General features: G+C 44.8%; 1 protein-coding gene across 6 annotated transcripts in view; it reads right to left on the bottom strand.

Annotated features, from left to right (window-relative positions):
- Positions 1-8179: 8179 nt before the first annotated feature.
- CELF1 (CUGBP Elav-like family member 1) overlaps positions 8180-21201 on the bottom strand; it is a 104404-nt gene continuing 91382 nt past the window's right edge. For 4 of the 6 annotated variants that reach the window (XM_043972445.1, XM_043972441.1, XM_043972443.1 and 1 more), the window contains 6 exons: positions 18116-18244; positions 15868-15981; positions 15331-15516; positions 12163-12306; positions 11790-11956; positions 8180-8655 (listed from right to left, as the gene is read on the bottom strand). In XM_043972445.1, the coding sequence (XP_043828380.1) occupies positions 11829-11956; positions 12163-12306; positions 15331-15516; positions 15868-15981; positions 18116-18244 (701 nt within the window). In that variant the 3' untranslated portion in view covers positions 8180-8655; positions 11790-11828. The remainder of the gene's footprint in view (positions 8656-11789; positions 11957-12162; positions 12307-15330; positions 15517-15867; positions 15982-18115; positions 18245-21201) is intronic. The other 2 variants (XM_043972446.1, XM_043972444.1) reach the window with 1 other exon arrangement.

The raw sequence follows: 21201 nt of genomic DNA, 5'->3' as shown, positions 1-21201 counted from the left end.
CTGGCGGCCACTTCACCCGCCAGGGGGTCAGTTTCCTCATCTGTCAAATAAGGGGGAATTGACTAGATGGTTGCTGTGCCTCCTTCTGTTTCCAACTCCAGGTCCTAAAATAGGTTAGAATAAAAGGTTTTCTAAAGCTCAGCTGAGAAGGAAGAGGAGCTATATATACAAAAATACTTATAGAAGCTTTCTGCTGTAGAAAAGAATTGAGAACAATGCGAGGTGTCCATCCGCTGGGGAACAGTTGAATAAATTTCCCCACCGCTGCTTGCTGGATGAGGCTGTCTGGAGGATTCACGTTTGTGGCAAAAGGCCCTAGAGACATCTAAAGCTACAAAAGCAGTTCCGAGATCAGTGGCACAGATCATGGGATCATAGTGTTAGAGCTGGCGGGAGTTGGGGAGGCCTGCAGAAGCCATTGAGGACTGAGCCCCCTCATTTTTACAGACCAAGAAATGAGAGGGTGGAAGGGGGAAGAGAGAAGAGGGGAAAAGGGAAGAGGGGGGCAGAGGGAAGGAAAGAGGGAGAGAGGGAAGACGTGAGGAGAGAGGGATGGAAGGAGACAGAAGGGGAAGAGAGGGCTTCATCTGTGAACATGATGATGCTCTGCCATTTCAAGGATGTGCACACAGGGTGGCTGGTTGACCAATCGGGTGGCAGGCAGTGGGGGTTACCATACTCAGGCAGACTGCAGGGATCCCACCTAGAGCCTCACCCTGAGGGTTGTTTTTAGGGGCAGCAGCAGCTACTCCCATTAGCAAAGTACTGACTTATGACTGACCAGAGGCCAGATGGGGGACAGGATAGGGAGCTCTGGGTGGGCACTAAATCAATATCCTTGAATGAGGTGAGAAACCAGGGAGAGATGAAGGAAAATGGATTCACTCATCAGGTTCCAGCGACCTAGAATGAGGGCTTTCCATATTAAATGTGAAGGTTGGGTAATAGAGACCTACTTTTACACAAAGGTTAGAAAATTGGTGAAATTCTTTAACCCGGGACTACCATGATAAAGGCTAGTAATGAGCAGTTCCAAGAAAGCCTTAAATGAGCAGATCCTTGCCCTAGTATTGCCAGCACCGAGCAGTCCCTGCCATGTGGGTATTCAACAAACACTTGTTGAATGAACAAGAAACATACACGTGTGTGCACAAATAATTAGAAGTTTATTACTCTGCCATCTCATAAACCACTGGCTGTGAGTTAGGAGACCCAAGTGCAAATCCAGCCTAATTTTACTAGCCGTATGATCTAGGGCCAAGTGCCTTAACCTGTTTGTCTCACTTTCCCCATCTGTGAAACAGAGTAAGAATAGAACCTACCTCCCAGAGTTGTTGTGAGGACCAAATAAGAGAACATTATAAAATGCTCAGCACGGTGTCTAGCACATAGTAACATGATATAAATGCCTGCTACTATTAACTATATGGACTAGAATGAATCCCTTTGTGATGCTCCTAAATTACTTTTTAAATTCTGTTGGAAGCTGTCCATCACAAGGTTTTTATATATATATAGAGAGAGAGGGGGGGGGGAGGGAGAGAGAGAGAGAGAGAGAGAGATATTAGGCAGGGCAATGAGGGTTAAGTGACTTGCTCAAGGTCACACAGCTAGTAAGTGTCAAGTGTCAGAGGCCAGATTTGAACTCAGGTATTCCTGACCCCAGGGCCGGTTCTTTATCCACTGCACCACCTAGCTGCCCCACAAGGTTATATTTTTAAACAAGAATGTCAGATATTAGTCTGGCCCCTTCATTTCATAGATGGAAAAACTGAGGTTACAAAGGGGTCGGATTGTCCAGGGTTAGACAGGCATGAAATAATAGCATCTGCACTCAAGTCAAGGCCCCTCTAGTTCCTTGTCCACTGTGCCAACTAGAGAACCCTTTTAAACTGAAAAGGAAGCAAAACATAGCTGAAGAGGATGCGCTATCTGAGCATGATAATGTGGCTTCTGGGCCCAGAAATGAGGAAGACTGGAGTTCAAAGCTGGCCTCGGACACTTAACTACTATAGCTGTATGACCCTGGGCAAGTCATTTCTCCATCTTTGCCTCAGTTTCCTCATTTGTAAAATGAGAAGGAAATAGCAACATCTCCAGCATCTTTGCCAAGAAAATCCCAAATAGGGTCACAAAAGACTTGGACACGCCTGAAATAATTGAACAAGTGTCTTCAAACCCAACAGGAAAATCTGACACTCGTGACACAAGAACTCACCTTCAATCTTGCCAGGCCCATAGGTATCCAAATAACATGCTGAACAAAATGGTATGGTAAGATTAGTACCACACTTTTACATGACAGGAAAAAAAAAAAGGGGGAGGGAAGGGTGGGGGCAGAGAGGGGTAAGAGTTTTTGCAAAAATTCTCTTTGACAGCTGATGTAATCTGAGCAGCTTTATTTCCACATCTAACTGATCTCTCATGGAGTAGTTGGGGACTCTCACTAGGGGCTATTCTGAGCCTGTCTAGCTCTCCTTAGGTAGTTAGCATCTGTAAGTCAGCACTTTACCACAAGAAAAAAGCCATTAGGAAGAAAATGGCTGAGAACCTTCTGGGGAATGAAATGAGTTCCCCAGTTTAAAGCTGGGCAGACAGCAGAGCTTCCTCCAAAAGAACAAGCTGTGGAAATTCAGAGAAGCAGGGAAATTATCTGGGAGGTTTCTTTCCTTTTTTGCGGGGCAATGAGGGTTAAGTGACTTGCCCAGGGTCACACAGCTAGTAAGTGTCAAGTGTCTGAGACCAGATTTGAACTCAACTCCTCCTCAATCCAGGGCCAGTGCTTTATCCACTGCACCACCTAGCTGCCCCCTGGGAGGTTTCTAAAGAGTCAGAATGCCCAGAACAAGGCCAAGAAATGCAGCCAGGTGGCCTCAAAGGCAAGAAGCCTGAAGAGGCTGCATTCAGGATGCAGAGTAAGGTGAGGACAGGGCAACCAGTGTGAATACAGTAGGCCTAACAAATAGCTAGAGAGGCAGAGAAACTGAGAGGGTGGGAGGGAGACCACTTCTAGGGCCTTCTCACCCTGTACAACCCTCTGGTCCCTATCTTTGAAAGGTCAGTGCCTCCCAGAACCTCCATTCTAAGGGATGTGTGTTGGCCACCCATCGTCACTGCCCTTTGTTGCTCTCCTGGCCCAACTTCTTTTTCTACCATGTGTGAGCACTTTTCTCACCTCCCCCCCACCTCCCTTTTCCAGTTCCTAGGGCTGCCATCTGGCTTCTCGATTGCAGTAATGCCCCAATGTCCTCCTTTACTAACATTTTCAGCAAGATTTTTTTGCTGTGCCCAAAATTTCTCAAAGATCTCTAAATGACTAAAAAGTTAACCTATGCATTATGTGTCAGACGCCTGTTTTAGGTGGGGTGTCAGGGCACTGGCCCCTTACAGTTGAGATAGGGATGGCCTATCTTTGGTCCTCACAAGTTCTGTGAGGGTGGGCAGTAGTAAACACCTTAACCTGTTTCCTCAACAGTAAAGCATAAAAAAATATGGGCAGTGCCTACTTGAGAGGGTTGTCAGGCTCAACTGGAACATAAGTAGACTGTTTGGCAAATGTAAAAGCACTGACACATGGCTCTAAATCTAGGGTGCTCGGTACCACATTTTAGGACCTTATAAAGATAACTGGATTTACAATTCTGGGTAGAGAGAATTTAAGCAGTTTTGTCTATGTGTGTTCAAAAAGAGGAAATCTCAAGTCTATGGACTGTCAGCAGTTGACCAAACAGCACAGGACAAATCCAACAGCCTCATTTCTGGGAGAATTTCAGAATGAATGAAAGAAATGGCCATGCTCAAGAGGAAAATGTGTAAGGACCCCTGTGTCCCCCAAGAGTAGGCGTGCCACTGTGTTAGGGTTTGTGAGAAAATAATAGGGTTTTTGGGAATGCCCAAAGGCCACCCCCATCCCACCCTCATTGATTGGATTAAAATTGATTGGATTGACTGACTTAACTCAGTTAATTCAATTAAAACCATACCTGCCTGGCCCTGAAGAGGGTGTGAACTCTGACCTCAACAAGGGCCACTCTCAAGTCAGTGAACCAATGGATTTGGTTGATGCTAGCCAATCCGCTTGAAGCAGTGTGTAAAGACTGCCTCTCCTCGGGACCCAGAAAAGGCTTCCCCACATGGTTACTCTCAGACTCTCTCTGAGGCACTCTTGGGGGCAAAGGCTTGGAGGAAGAAGCAGGGCAGGCTGAGCTCTATTCTCTCCTCTAGGCTATACTTCAGAGCCATGTGTGTTCTCTTTACTGATATTTAATATACTTTAATAAATGCTTAATGCCCCCAAACTGGTGCTAAGCTTCTAATTTATAAGTAACAACTATATTAGGAACCCCAGTGAATTTTCCCCAAACTTGGGACAGAAATAAGGCGATGCAGGTTAGAAAATGGGCTTCCTTAGGATCCCTCAGGAATGCACCTGCGTGTCTGAGTGGTCACTTCCTGGTGCCATTTTCCTCCTCCTCCCCACCTCCCACCTTCTTTTGAGTTTGGGCCTTTTGTCTTACCTGGGCAGAAAGGACAGAGACCAGTGAAGGGCCCAAACCCACTGCTGATCAGGCCAGTGGCTTGGCACTCTTCCTGTTTCCAAGCTGATTTTCCCTCCTTCCCTGGGCGCCCACCATTCTGGTGCCAGACTTTGGCCAGTCACCCTCATTTCAACCCCACCTGGGCCTCCCCAGTTACAGGGATCAGGGGCACAGCTCACCCCTCAAGATACTTTCTCACACCCCTTTCATGTGACCCACAGCGACCCCGTGAGGTAGGTGGAGAGGAGAGTTGAAGCCCAGGGAGGGTAAGGGACTTGGGGAGAGAGCTGGTGAAGCTGAGCTAGACTCCCGGACGCCTGCCTTTCCTACTCTGTGTGCAGCGGTACTCTGATGAAGAAGAGACGGCATGGGTGTGTTCTGGAGCCTGGCCAGGCTGTCCCCCACACATGTCCCACTGATCTCAGTCAGGGTCTTGACCTACACATCAGGGAATCGAGTCTGAACCACGCTGCAGAAATGCCCCATATGGCACAGCTGCCAAACCCATGCCCTCTACTGATCATTTCAGCCAGGTCTTGCCATGGTCCTCTCTTCATCTTCCACCATACTGGTTTACCTGGGTACATATGAGACCCCACCCCATAGGAGAACACTGGCTCTTCCAAGGGAAGGGCTCTTTCCTTTCTGGCTTTGTACCAGGCCACAAAAAGTGGCACTGGTTGGAAGGCCCCCAAACCCAGTGTGGCCCCTGTGGTCAGGGGCAGGGCCCACACCTTGAGGCTACAGGCAGGATGGCAGGATTTCACCTTCATGATGGAGACAGGCCCAATCCTTCTGACTGACATCTGTGTCTGTCTTAGCCGCCTCGGGGGCTGCTCCACAGACCCCCTGGTAATGTCACATATTGGGGGAGGGGTAGCAGTAGGAGATTTTAGGAACTTCACTGGGGGGGGGAGGTGGAGGAGGAGAAGAGACATGGGGCACACTGGTCTTGGGGAGGGAACAGCTGAGGAGGCTGTGTGGGGCAGATCTCTGTTCTGAGAGGAGCCTCAAGGGTATGGGATGTGAAGAGAACCATAGTGTGTGTGTGGGGGGGGGGGGGGGGCGGGGCAGGGCGGCTATTTATGTCTCGTTTCCCCCAGGAACAGAGGCCTCCCTTCTTGTTGCGTTCCTGTGCAGGGACAGGGCTGAATGGGGTGGGGGGGGTGGGGGTGTGGCGGGGCCCCGACAGGATTAGAAAACAGAGATGACACAAATTCTTCTCAAACAGTTTAATAGCAAATAAACAAAGGAAGGTACCACACTTGGCAGATACAAAATGACTTTTTGTCCGTGTGTCTGTGCAATTAAAACAGGTTTAGGTTCCCCATTGGGACAAAAGGAAAAACACACAAAGGAAGGAAATTTCCTTTTAACACATACTCGCTTGTTCCAAACTTGTAACCATCTTTTCATCTTTAAACCCACTACACAAACTCTGCGACCAGGGCTCTTCTTGCTGCTTCTGTTGGTTTTTTTTTTGTTTTTGTTTTTGTCTTTTTGTTTTTTTTTTTTTAACGATTAAAGTAAAATCCATAATTTTCTACAGAGTACAACACAATTTCACACAAAAGAGACGGTTTCTTTTGCAAATCAAAACAGGGAAAAGAAAGGAAAAGCTTGAACAAGGTCAAGGGGAAAGCATCTCTACAACTGAATCACGACTTCGAGTTGATTGAACCCCATTGCTGCTGCAGAACAGACTGTACGTTTGGTCATAGTGGCAATTTTTTTCTCTTCACATTGTGAAATCACTTTACATTGTTTTCTAGTAGAAAAGGCAAAAAACTGTACAAAACCCCTAGTGTTTAAATACAACGTTTGTACCAATAAAAAACTCACACAGGTTTGTCTCCAAAATGGAAAGTTTCTTTTTTTTTTTTCTTTTTAAATTATTCACAAAAAGCAGCTGGAAATCAGAAAGGCAGCTGCCGTTCCCAGGGTCTCAAATCCATTAAAACCACCACAGAACAACTCAAACAATCAAAGAGAGGAAAGGAAAGGAAAGAACATCCAACGTTTGGCATTTGGGTCTCATCCACAGGTTTCCCCAGAGCTCCTTTTGGAATCAAAAGCAAAACAGAGATTCTCAGGAGAGAGGCAGGAGGGGGAAAGGGGAAAAGGGGGTGTCTCACTCGGGCCTTCTGCCCACCAAGGCGCTCTGTGCACTCAGACTGTGCTGCTCACGGCCAGAGGATCAGGGGCTTCTGGCCCTGCATGCAAAACCCCCTTCTGTGAAATCACAGTCACCCACTTGCCCACATCTACCCTCCACGCTCACTGCAGGGTAGCACTGGCCAAGATGCCTACCCCCAGGACTGAAAGCACTGCTGGGACTTCCTCCCCCAAGCAGCACCTAATGCCTTCTAGGCCTTTCCGCATCTCTCACGCTAGTCCTGGAGAATCAGGACACTTCCTCTCCCACAGCCCCCAGAAGGGTCTGGTGTGTCTGGGTGGCATCCTTAAGCTTATTCCTTTATACCATATCCATTGGACCAACTGGCTACTCCTCAATCCTCCTCTTTACCTTTTCACTTCCTAGTGACCAGACCTCACTTCTAAGCAATTCCACTTTTTCTTGAAGTGGGTTGTCAACGAATCCCAGGAGGCTGGGGAAAAGCGGCCCCCATGAAGGGCAGGCAGAACAGCTGCTGGCTCTTCCTCTGGGGAGAGGAGACATGGAGCGCGGGAAGAGCCAGAGCAGCGTCCGAGGTCTGTAAACAGCAGGGAGACTGGTGTTGTGCTTGTCACCTAGGAAAAGAGCCAGTTCTCGCATTGCCAGCAGGCCTACGGACTCTTTCCAACAGAGGGTCAAGAAATCTAACCTTTCTTAGAGGCTAAATGGGGCTCCTTGTCTCTCAAAGGCCTCAGGAAGTCAATTAAAGCCACAAGACTTCCTAAGAAGGTCTTTCTGCAAGGGCATTTTACAAAGTAACATTGCTCTGAGTGTCCCACCCACAGCCACCTCTGGGTCCCCATCACTGCTCCCCTTTCTGTATCCTTAAGTCTCTACTATACTCAGATTTCTACCTGACCAGTGTGCAACAGCCTCCCAGAAGCTCCCTCCCAGGCCTGGAGGCCAAATCAGGAGACAGTCCAAGCGCACAGGCAAGCAAACTTATGGCAACCGAGGAGAAATTTGCCACATCAAAATAAAAACAATTCAGGAAAAAAAAATCAACCCCACAACAATTTGTAAACAGCTTCTTTGAAACCCCTTTAAATCAGTCAGTTTTGCACAAACTATAGAAAACAGAGAGGTGAAGGTGATATATACGAAGGTGTGAAGAAAACAGCAGGAAACATGCAAAACGTGGGTTTTCTGGGCATTATCTGAGTTGGAAAGGAAAACCAAAGCATCACATTTTGCTGAGGAGATTGTAGAAACAAGCATGGGAGTTAATGAAACAGGACAACATCAATGTGGATCCAAAGGTTCACCGAAGATGGAGGTGGAGAACCACAGGGGAGGGCAAAGCAAAGTGCAGGAAGGCCCGAAGGCCGCCTGCTGCCATCAACACAGAAGATGGAGTTCAAGTGTTTTCTGCAGTTAAGAACTCAAGAAAAAAAAAAAAAAGACACATGCTGTCTCCTCAAGCCCCAGAAGCTAGATCAGCAAAGTGTGCTCAGGAGCCTCAAAGGATTAGTGACGTCTTTTATTTCACTGTTTGCTTCAAAGTTTTGCTTTAAAACTAAGCACACAGAAAAACAGAGCCTAGAAACGGACTGGCTGTGTGTCCACAGAAATACAAACACCACAGGCATGTGCTAGCAGGGCTGCTCTGAAGACAATTACAAAGAATTGGAATCACAAAATCAAGTGGTTATCTTAGGAAGTTCTAGAAAAATAGATTTTTTTTTTATATTCAAATGCAAGTTTAAATATTTCCCCTTCAGCAGTCGTTCTAGCAAAACCAATTTGGCAGCACAAAAAAATTTAAAGAAAAACAAAGAAAGAAACAAACATAATAAAAAATACACATCAGCATCAAAGGTCAACACAAGGTCAAAGGTGAGAGTTCAAGCATCAGAGAAGCTGAAGAGACAAGGATTTGGACGATGTACTTGACGCCACATCGACATGCTTTAGGCACAACGATGAACAAACGGCAGGAATCTAGAAAAAAACAAACCAGAAAGAGGGAGACCCACTGAGTTACACAGAGCAATACATCCAAAGGAAGAGAGAGAGAACAGGGACACACTGCTGTGTGGACAGCCCTGAAACAAGGAGGCCTTCTGGGGAGGGCAGGTGACAGGAACTTATTCGCACATGCTAACGATGGACACAGGGGAAAGTTGAAGTACATTGGAGGGACACCAAGAAGACATTCAGGACTGCCAGGGGCAAGCAACAGAAACCGAGGCCTGGATTTCCTTGGACCACTTTCTTAGCCAGACAGATCACCCAACCCCCCACTTCCATCCGGCCAAGGACAATGGTCATCGCGCCCCAGCAAGGGCCCCTGACAGCTGGACGCTTTGGGACTGCTCATGAGCCCTCTTCTGAAGACTGCTTCACACTGGAAATCAAGCTCTGGGCTTCCCTTTGGGCCTGGCCCAGTCTCAGGGAGGTTGGAGGCCTGGCTGCTTCCAAGACAAACTGACTTCATGATGGAACTGAGAAACAGAGTACAGCAGACGACACAATGGCAGTGAAGACCCCACAGCGGGTGAAAGGACCACTTAAGACTTGACTGCAAGTTCGCGCTTGGCCCTTCCGATGACACGGAGCAGCTTCTCCCGAAAAACCCGTTTCTGGCCTGAGGAGAGAGCTGAGCTCCAGGCTGCTTAGCAGCAGTGTCGCTGCCGCCTGACTGGGGGAAAGCTTGGACAGCTGCAGGCCTCGGCCTCTGGCTGCCTCACACCCTAGCCTCCCCTCAGGGAAGGAATGGAACCCCTCGACATAGGTTTGCAACTGGACACAGCTCCCAGCACTGAAAGGGGGCTGTATCCGCCTTCAGGGTGTTCTGGGTCACAAAAGACTGGCCCCACTAGGCTGGGTGCTGGTGAAACACAGCGGGGAGAAGAAGGCTTTGGGTAACTGCAGGGTGGTGGCAAAGGAGGGAAGTAGAGAGGGAGGCTCTGTGGAGCACAGGTCTCTCCTCAGCCAAGTCACAGCATCCGTCCTCTCCCTCTCTGGCGGGCTAGTCAGGCTGCAAATGGGCCACTGAAAGTCAGTAGTTTCAATAACACACAGCATCCTGTGTGTGTAAAACAATCACATTCTGGATTCTACAAAATCCTGGCCTTTTCCAGAGATATAATTTAGTTAATAAATATTCTCCACCCCGGAGCTGTATAAAACTTCTATAAAAATAGAAATGACATTCTCGGTTCCAGCAGGTAGGGATTCACAACAGTGCCTCCCAACCTCGCATTTTTTTCTCTTTTTATTTTTTTTTTTCTTTATTAAAAAAAAAATCCCACCATGAACCTGGAAGCCTTTGGAACAGTTTTCTCCTCTGAAAACCAGGACACATTTCTCCCAGTGCACAGAATTCAAGTTTACATGGTTCAGCCTAAGAGGTGTACATTACGTGTTTCCCTAGAGGACACAGACCCACATCATCACTTGGAGAAGGTAGCAGGTATTCGCCCATTAACGGAACAGATCCACCCACTATGTGGAAAACAGCAAGACTGACTTCTCACCAGTCATCCCTACAGCCAGCATGGAACAGAGAAGGCCCCCACCTGACTTCCTGCTGACAGTGAATGCTGTGCTTCAGGGCTAGTACTTCTGAAGGTGAAGAATCCAGGGTCCCAGTCCCAAGAGCCGGCCAACATTCACCCCAAATGGTAACACAAGTGCCCCTCGGCCAGGCATGCATTCTCAAGAGCGTTTTCTTTCTCAGGCTCAGCGAACCACCCCGTCCCATGGAGAAGAGGCAGAGCCCAAGGCTGCTCATGGTTACAGGCCCAGGGAGGGGTAACTTGAATGGGGTCAGCACAAAGGACATGAAATGGACAAGATAAAAATTGAGGTAAATGAAATGAATACTACGTAGAGTGTGTAAACGTTCTGCCACCAATGAAGGTGGGGTGTTGGTAGTTTAAGCAAGGACCCACGACGGGTGGGTGGGTCTGGCGGTCACCAACATCCATGGAAATATTATGGAAAATCTGACCCTGTGTGAAAGCAGACTTCTCATTCTTCTTAAATACTAAGGACTGGCCCTGGTCAGAAGCAGGATCCTAGACCGCAGGGAGCGGCTGTCTGCTCTGCTGCACTAGTAAGGGAACACCAAACGATTAGGGCCAGGTTAGAGAATCTGCTCCTGGCTGCCCTTTCAGCTAGAAGCTGGCCTCAGAGAACACTTAGGACAAGACAGAAGGAGAGTCTCTTTTTTAGAAAATTGAGTGGACAGAATGATGAAAATATCAGGTGCTTGGCCCACTTTAATAACTAGCCCCTTCCCTATGGAAACTTGTGTAAAATTGGCTACGGACACTTTTTAATGTGTTAAAAAGGGGAGACCACAGAATGGCTGTTTGTTAAGTCAACTCCTGGCCAGCAAGGGCACTAGGCAGCCAGATCTGCTTCAATGCATCCAGCGGCTATGAAAGCCGATGACTGCTAAGGTCTGCTTTTCTTGTGCATGTTTCTAGCAAATTTACCAGGTGCTTCATTCCCAGATTCTTCCTAGCTCCTTTTCCAAAGAGGGGCAAAAAAACCAAGGACAGGTATCCTAACTACAGATGGCAAGAAGGCTAACACACCTCTCTGAAGCTGTTTTTGTTTTTGTTTTTTTTGCTCTGAGCAGCTGAAAGGAATCACCGGGAAGCAGCCACTGAAAGGAGGAGTTCTGTGGCCCTGGCTCCAAAAGGCCTCTGGTGCCAGTTCAGTCACCAGTCCTCCCAAGTCAGTGCTATTTTCCCTGCCTCTCCGCCCTTGTCCCCAGGGCAATCTGTTCTTGCTCTTTTGAGCTCCTTCCCATCCCCCCTCCCACCCCAAGGCGATCTGGTGTTGGTCCTTCTCAACACACACTGTTTACAAACACAGCAAACTTTAAATAAAGAAAAAAAAAAATCTCGGCGATATGGCACCTAAACTCCAAAGTAAAACACTGGAAACCAAACAAAGCACAAACTCGTTCTCCACACGAAGCCGAACTCCCACAGGAGGCAGTAGCCGAGTCTTCAGGGCAAGAGGTGCCAGCGAGAGTGGCGGGGTCAGGGTCCAGGGCTGCAAACACGCAGCCTTTGGGCTTCGAATCACTAAGGGCGGGCGCTCCTTCCCCCACTTACCAGAAGACCCTCTCACTCCAGTCCCAGAGGGGAGAATGCTCAGTAGGGCTTGCTGTCATTCTTCGAACGTTTGAGCTGCACTTTCAGGCGTTTCATGCCAATCTGAAAGCCGTTCATTGATTGGATGGCAGCCTGTGCTGAAACAGGATTGTCATAGCTTACAAACCCTGTGAATGAGATAACAAAGCACCATGAGGGTGTGATGAGGAGACGGGCACGTTCTGACCCTGATGGCCCACTCCTGCCCCATCACAGTCACTTTGTGTGCTCTTTAGAAGCTGCAACAAGAACCCAGGGACTGACAGCTTGCTACACAAGTGACCCCAAGCCAGATCCCTCAACTCCAATGCCAGAGAAACAGAAGCCAACATACCGAAACACTTGCTCAGGTTTGTCTGCTTGTCGATGAAAACCTTGGCAGAAACAACATTTCCAAAAGGCATAAACATCTGTAACAGGTCCTGATCTCCAAACTCCTGGGGCAGGTGGTAGATGAACAGGTTGGCTCCCTCTGGACCTTCAAAATACCCACTGATTAAACAGATAGGTCAGGGCAGCTACACATTCCATCAAGAAGAGCCTGCCAAACTTGTGGTGAACTTATTAGTCTTATACTCCTTTGTACCATCCATTTACTAACTGAGGCTTTTCCTTTCACTAAGGCAGGGGTCCCACCTGCTGAACAGCACAGATCTCTAAGGTACTGGCAATAACGGGTGAGTCAATGGAATATCATCTGGATGAACTGTAAGTCACCCAAAAGGGTCAGTCTTAATTGCTTAGCCAAGAGACAATAGACTACAGGCATTTCATTCTTCAGGACAATGGATTATAGCACAGGCCTTCTACTTTACTTATATAACCTCTAGAGTTTGATACAAACAACCAGCTGTAAGCAACAGTGAAAAGGTTTCAACTTTTTAAAGAACATGGGGTCTGAGAAGGGGAGCAGAAAGACTATGATTATTATAGTAGGAAGAGATGAAGGAGCCAAGGCCTGATGTAGGCACCCAAAGGTAGAACGTGTTTCTGCATGGCATGAAGGGACCAACCTCCAAAAACATTTTGTTTAATACTGCCTGAAATTTTGGTGTGGGTTAATAAGCCTCCCCAGTTTGAAACACAAATCAGAGCTCTATGGGGCTATCAACTAATTAATTATACATGAACTATCTTTTTCCTGCCAGTGAGTCCCCACTTTCCCAACCATTAAAAAAAAAAAAAGGGGGGGGGTTATTTTTGGGGAAGGAGAGATGAACATATAGCTAGCAATTATTTATACTTTATTCTAATTTATATGAGTTTGAGATAAATATAAAATGCACATGTGACCTAAGGACTGGAGAGAGGCCTGGATGGAATGCCTCCAGTCTTTTACCTATTACCTATTAGCAGATTAACCACTCATCACCTTTAAGAGAACAAAGACCCTATCAATGGACAATGGGAGGTTAGGAGGAGACTGAGGAGTAACCCAGGTGGGACACTCAAGTGGGGTGGGAATAGGGAAGAGGACAGCATGTGCTGTTCCTAGAGATTAGGTGGTTTTATTTAGGTGTATTTAATGTTTTTGTTTATTAACGAGAGGAGTCAATTTCATTCATTCCCACAAACATACCAAATTGGTGCTTCCCTGAATTGGGAATTGTAAATCAGAGCAGAAGAGGATGGTAATTTGGGACCATCATGTGCCTTGCCGGGTAAGGTAAGATTCAGAAGAGTACTGTAGGAGAGAGCTTTAGGAAGAATAAGGGCACAGGATACCAGATGTTTAAATTTTTGCATTTATATCTCCAAGGTATCATGAATGAATGGAGGTACCTAATAAATATTTGTTGACTGATTGAAAGGAGAGAAGGGTATGGAAAGGAGATGGGGGGCGGCTAGGTGGTGCCGTGGATAGAGCACCAGCCCTGGAGTCAGGAGGACCTGAGTTGAAATCCAGCCTCAGACACTTAACACTTACTAGCTGTGTGACCTTGGGCAAGTCACTTAACCCTAATTGCCGCACTAAAAAAAAAAAAAAAAAGGAGATGGAAAGATTAAAAGAGATTTGCCTTTTTCCCAATTTTGACTATGGCTGGGCTCTTTCCTCAAGAAAGGGGAAGAATCTCTTCCTTTACCTCCATCCTGTACTACTTTGGCACTGAGAAATCAGGCTAGCCCTATTAGTACAATAGTAAAGCTCACCATGGGTTAACATGTTCTCTTCTGAGCTGACCTGGGAACCTAACATAAGAATGTTTCCATAAAAAAACGTGTTTCAGGTTGCGAACAACTGATTTACAAATGAATTCTGGGAACATAATCTGTTTATTAATAAGTGGGTCCTGCCTATACAGCAGGAAAAATTCATACCCAACATCAAGTGCTGATTGCTGTTCTAAGAGATGCTTGCATCTTTTGTATTTATAATGTGAAAACAATGCCAACTCTCAATGGGTTACAAAAACACAGCCCAAGATGAACACTAAAGCGCTAGAACAAGTCCTTGTTCTCATAGTCAATGTCTCAGTGGCAAGTGAATTTTTAGGGTGGGCCTCCTAAACTCAATAAAACTTATGTCAAAGCTCAATTTCTTTACTTCATCAATCCTTCCTCAAATTACCAGACCAATTCACTCCCTTGCTTTTTTTTTTTAAACACATCACATCTTGGTTTATCTTCTTTGTTAATTAAATTGAATTCATTTTGAAAAATTTAAATCTGAGGTAGAGACTCTGGAGGGTGACATAGTTAAAAGGAATACCCAGGCATAAATAACTTTCTATTAAGAGTGGATTTCTGGGGGCAGCTAGGTGGCACAGAGGATAAAGCACAAGCCCTGGATTCAGGACGACCTGAGTTCAAATCCGACCTCAGACACTTGACACTTACTAGCTGTGTGACCTTGGGCAAGTCACTTAACCCCTCACTGCCCTGAGAAAGAAAGAAAGAGAAAAAAAAAGAGTGGATTTCTAAGATCTTTGTCTGGTTTTAGACCAGGCCATAAATTGTATTTGTTTCTTCATCTGAGATAAAGGCCATTGCAGGAGGTTCAGCTTTAAAGATTAAAAAGCTAGAAATAAATAAATTCTGATTTGTTCAAGGATTGAGAATATTGCACAAGCAGATCACTGTATTCCCTGAAGACTTCACAAAGCTTGGTAAGGCTGCAAATTGGCTGCCACAACGATCCTGGTCCTCCCCTCCCCTGACAGTTCACTGTAGTAGGGAAGTAACTGCCTACTGTGTGGTAACTCCCAGAAGCCCTACCAATCTTCAACTCCAGTTAGTGACAGATCCTATGTCTATTATCTCAGAACTAGTCTAGCTATGGGGAAAGAGAACTAATTCTCAGAAAAGTGATCAGAAGGCAAAGAACCTTTCCAATAAAACACTCCTCAAATGAGGCGTAAAACAGCCACGGAGGGAGGCTCTGCACCAATGAAATCCCAGACCTCTGAAAGATGATGCCTTGCCAGGTTCTGGACATTCCCCGTCCTCTGTCTCCTCTTCCGTACTCCCTGTCATCATCCCTAAAATCTAGTTTGAAGCCTACCTTCTTTCTGACTTCCTGCAGCACCAATATTCTGTTGTGTCAACAGGTTCTGGCTGTAGAGAGTAGGGAGTGCGGCGGCAGCATACTGCTGGATCCCAGAGTAGGCCTGCGTGAGGGCCTCCATCGTGCTTCCTGTGCCGTTAGAAAGACCACCACTGCCCAGGCCGCCATTTAAGGCAGCCATCCCTGTATGGGAGAAACAACAGCACTCTTGGGTAGGAAGCATTCCCCTGGTCTTTCAAGAAAAGCATTCATGAAACTCTTCATCTTTGAAGCCTGGCTACGTTATGAAATGTACAGCCCCACAGTCCCTTGGAGGACTAACTCTTGTATTCGGTACTACACAGGTAAACATTTAACAATCAGCTCTCCCAGGGTGGGGAGAACAGAGATGAGTGCAGAGTATCACACTTTTATGTTTACTCTGCATTATGAACATTTCCTCTATGATTTTCTTAAGTCTGAATCATGCCCTGATGTAGAACACCTTTCCCATTTCTGAGATGAAAGCGTCCCAGCACACCCTCTGTCTCTTACCTGCTAAGGAGCCGACGTTGAGGCCAGCAGTTGCTCCAGCCAGGGTCTGCAGGGCTCCAAGGGAAGCCATTGGATTAACAGAATTGCTGCTACTAGAGCTCGGTGAGGACCCTGCTATTAAAAAGGAAAAGACTTAAACACAGACCATCTCCCATCCATAGTGAGAAAGCATTTTATTTGTAAAGGGAATTCCAATCACATAGCTTTGTCATCTTCCCACAGTGGCCAGAATTTAAAAAAAAGAAAAAAAAGAGGAAACAAAATGAAATGGGATCTCAAGTTAGAAGTCTTGAAAACAACTTATTTATTAGCCTAAATCTGAAAAGGGATATTAAACAAATTAAAACTCTGAGGTTTCATCTCACACTCAGATTGGGAAAGATAACAAAAGACAAAAATGACAAATGTCACAGAAGCTCTGGGGTGACGGGCACACCACTGTACTCCTGATGGAGCTGTGACTTGGGCCAACTGTTCTGGAAAACAATTTGAAATCATACTAGCAAAGTCTAAAGTGTTTTCCCTTTGGGTGTTACTATAACTATGAGACATACACATTCCAAAGAGGGCTAAGATAGTAAGAACTGTCCTATATCAAGTCCCTCCCGTAGAACAAACAAATAATGGTGTATGAATAGAAGGAACTATTATAACACCATAAAGAAACAACAAATAAGACTGCAGAAAATTGTGGCAAGAATAGAATGAAATGATGTACAGTAAAGCAAAGTAGGGGAACATTTTTTACAATGACTACTACAATTTAAAGGAAAACAACAGAACTCTGAGTAAGTGACCAATGAGAGGATTGCAGAAGCATGCCTTGCTCTCAACTTGATAAAGAGATAGCAAAATGAGGCATATGTACATTGTCAGATATAGCTAATAAACCGTTTTGCTTAACTATATTTCTTTGCTGTGGGAATGAATGGTATTTGGCTAGTGGGGAGGTATATGACCATTTAAGCAATGTCAATGTGAAAGAGAAAAGGGCACCAACAAAATATTTCAAAGTAAAGGCTGGCACTGAATGTTCCCTCCCAGATGAACAGCAGAATGTTAGAGTTAGAAAGGAGCCTAGATTAAATGACAAAAAAGGAAAATATTGGATGTTGGAGGGGAAGTGAGAAAACTGGGATGCTAATCCACTGTTAGAGGATTTGTGAAGTAATCCAACCATTCTGGAGAGCAATTTGGAACAATGCCCAAAGGGTCATAAAACTGTGCAGCATACCCTTTGATCCAGTAATAGCACTGCTAGGTTTATATCCCAAATAAAAAGAAAAAGGCCTATTTTTACAAAAATATTTACAGCAGCTCTTTTTGTGGTGGCTAAGAATTGGAAATCAGGGGCAGCTAGGTGGCGCAGTGGATAGAGCACTGGCCCTGGAGTCAGGAGGACCTGAGTTCAAATCCGGCCTCAGACACTTAACATTTACTAGCTGTGTGACCCTGGGCAAGTCACTTAACCCCAATTGCCCCACTAAAAAAAAAAAGGATTGGAAATCAAAAGGATGGCCATCAATTCAGGAATGGCTAAACAAGCTGTGATGATTATAATGAAATATAAGAAATGAATGTAATATAAATAGAAATAAATAACATAAATGTAATATAAATAAGAAATAAACAAATATAAAAATGAATGGTGCTATATAAGAAATGACAAGTGGGATGATTTTTTAAAAACCTGGACTTACACGAACTGATGCACAGTGAAATGAACTGTATACAATAACAATATTGTTTGATGAGGAACTGTGAATGACTTAGCTATTCTCAGCAATACAATGATCCAAGACAATCCCAAGGGATTAATGATGAAGCACACTATCCGTCTCTAGACAAAGAGCTGATATTGACTGAACACAGACTGAAGCATGCTATTTTTCACTTTCTTTCATGTCATTTTATTCAAAATGCAGAAATGTTTTACAATAATAGCACAAGTATAACCTAGGTCTGATTGCTTGCTGCCTCATGGAGGAGGGAGGAAAGGAGGGATAGAATTTGGAACTCAAAACTTTAAATAACGATATTTAAATTAAAGAAAAATTTAAAAAAGAATAAATCTTTTTTTTAAAAAAGAGCCTAGAAATAATCCAAATCCACATCTTTCACTTGACAGATAAGGAAACTACAGGCCAGAAAAGTCAAGTGCAGAGCCCAGATTAATCTGGTAAGTCATTGGCAAAGCCAGGCCCAGACTTTCAGAGACATTCAGCACCCCTGTAATGGTTAGCCTTACCTGAACTGGTGAGGACACTGAGAGGACTGCTAGACGTTGTGAGAGCATTAGTGCCACTAGGTGTGTTCTGAGCTGCACTAGCAGCCGCCGCCAATGCAGCCAAATTCTGTAACTGCATTGCATTGAGTCCTGCAAAATTGAAAGCAAAATTTCAGAAAAGACTGCTCCCATGGATGTGAACACTGAGAGCAAAACTAAGAGGGACCAGTTATGGAATGCAGGTAGTTTGGAACTATCTGGGAAGCACAAGGGGCTTAAGAAACGAAGGGCCACTTTACAAAGTTTCTGCTTTTCAGAGGAAGATAAAATGTAAGAGAACTAGATGGCTAACTGAGAATGACAAGGTTTTCTCTTCCCCTATTTCCTCAAAACTCCATTTTCTCCCCATTTAGGATTATATTTAGTTTTATCGGGCAAGTTGTAAAAACACTGATGGCACAAAGGACTGAAGCGAACTTAAAAGAATCATGGGCGGGCAGCTAGATGGCGCAGTGGATAGAGCACCGGCCTTGGATTCAGGAGGACCTGAGTTCAAATCTGGCCTCAGACACTTAACACTTATTAGCTGTGTGACCCTGGGCAAGTCACTTAACCCCAATTGCCTCACTAAAAAAAAAAAAAAAAGAAAGAAAGAAAGAAAGAAAGAAAAAGAATCATGGACAGATGACCAAAAAGAAACCCTATTTTAAAAATAAATTTTATTTTTTAATCGGTCAAAAATCATCTCTTTTCTTCTTCCAAACTCCACTAAGAAAAAGTCCATCATAATCCAAGTAAAACACATTTCTGCATTTGCCAGGTCCAAAAAAGAGTCTCCTTCTGCCCTTTCCATCCTCTTTGCCTCTATCAAGAATTGGGTAGCATGCTTCATTAGTCCTCTGGAGTCACGTGTGGTCTTTAAGCTAGTCTCTCATTATGAATTGTCTTTACTTACTAGCTGTGTGACCCTGGGCAAGTCACTTAACCCCAATTGCCTCAACAAAAAAACCCAAAACAAACAAAAAAAAAGGAATTGTCTTTACAGTATAGTTACCATCATATCAATGGTTCTCCTGGTTCTGTCCACTTTACTCTGTACAAATTCACACAAATTTTTCCAGGTTTTTCTTGAAACTGCCCCTTTCATTTCTTAAAGTCTAACAGCATTCCAGCACATGTATATACCATAATTCATTCAGTCATTCCTTAATTGGTGAGCATTGCCTCAGTTTCCAATTCTTTGTCACTGCAAAAAGAGCAGCTAGGACACACTAGGAAGTCCTTTTTAGCTGAGGGTGACTGCTCCACTAAACTGGCACTTCCTCTTATTCCCCCCTCTCTTCTTCCCCTTCCCAACTGTTTCCCTATTAAATGAAACATCTTTATGTAACCAGCTGTGTATTCTGCCTCCTTTGACCAGTTTAGATGAGAGCTGAAATTCACATCAGTCACCATCCTCCTTCATACAGACTTCTACTTGCATATGTCAATTATGTGAGATGATTTTGCATAACCTCCTTCTCCCTCTTACCCCCCAGGGCATTCCACTATTCCCTTCCCATTCTTTTTTTAACAGCATCAAGACATAACAGAACTTCTCCCAAGCCTTCTGTCCAACTAGACTCTATGATTCCTGACCATGGGTTTCCAGGAGGACACATGTATGAGCTCCCCATATTAGAAAGGAGGCAACTTACCCTTTCGTGTTTAGTCCCTTATGACTGTCCATGTTTACATTTTTCTATTTCTCTTAACTCATGTACTTGAACTTCAAAGTTTATGCACCTTTGGTCTTTTCATCAGGAATTCTTGCTAGTCTTCTATTGTAGCAACTACCTCGAAGGGTTGTTGTGAGGATCAAATGAGATAGTTGTAAAAAAGCACTTAGCAGGGGCAGCTAGGCAGTGCAGTGGATAGAGCTCCAGCCCTGGAGTCAGGAGGACCTGAGTTTAGATCTGGCCTCAGACACTTGACACTTACTTAGCTGTGTGACCCTGGGAAAGTCACTTAACCCCAATTGCCTCACAAAAAAAAAAAAAGAAAAAGAAAAAAAAAAAAAAGAAAAAAGGGGGAAAAAAAGCACTTAGCACAGTGCCTGGCACATAGTAGGCACTATATAAAAATACTTATTCCCTTTCTCCTTCCCCTCCCCTCTCCTATTTTCCCCCTTTTAAGATTATATTTAGTTTGCTGGCTAAGTTCTTATGGCTACAAGCCCACAGCCTTTGCCTTTTGGAATATCATTCTAAACTCTTCATTCCTTTATAGTGGTGGGTGTCAGATCTTGTATGTAATCTTGACTGTGGTGCCTGTGTCCTTGAATCCTTTCACTCTGGCAACTTGAAGTATTTTTTTCCTTTAATCCAAATGTTCAGCCATAATGTTGCAGGGAGTCTTGATTTGGGGATTGCTTTCAGGAGGTAAGTGGTAGATTCTATTTCCACGCTGCCCTCTGCTTCTAAGAGACCAGGCAGTTTTTTTTTATGATTCCTTGAAATACTATGCTTAGTCTCTTTTATGATGGTGGCTCTCGGGTAGTCCAATGATTATTTGATTTTCCCCCCTTTGATTTGTTTTCTGGGTTAGTTGTTTTTGCTCTGAGATACCTTACATTTTTCCCCCTGCTTTCTCTCACTCTTCTTTTTCTTCTCCTTCAGTCTTTTGACTTTAATATTTCTAGTCTCGGTCATTTAGTTTCTCTTTGCCCATTTTAATTTTCAGGGAGTTATTCCCATTATAATGATTTATTCCATCGCTTTCATTTCTTTGATAAGAATATTTCCAAACTTTTTCTATCTCTCTCAGAATTCTAGTTGAATTTTCACCTCAGCTGTGTTTTTCTTTGAGTATTTATTTGCTTATAGATATTTTGGAGCCACTCTTTTCTGGGTTTTGTCAGGATTTTGTCAGCACAAAAGCCTTTAAATGGGCAGATTCTGACTGTTCATTCTTCTAGCCTCCTTTTTGATTTCAGACTTTATGCAAAGGTCAGACTCTGGAGGAAATGTGTGAGCTAGTCCTGCCACTGCTTTCTTGAGCTTTGAGTGTTATGTTATTCCAAAATAACTCAGGCTGGGGATCTATAAGCTTTCAGTGTTCCCAAAGTG

The sequence above is a fragment of the Dromiciops gliroides genome, chromosome 6, assembly GCF_019393635.1.
Source record: "Dromiciops gliroides isolate mDroGli1 chromosome 6, mDroGli1.pri, whole genome shotgun sequence".
Lineage (NCBI taxonomy): Eukaryota > Metazoa > Chordata > Mammalia > Microbiotheria > Microbiotheriidae > Dromiciops > Dromiciops gliroides.
Note: the sequence above shows the minus strand (reverse complement) of the source record. Positions and strands in the feature narration are given on the sequence as shown.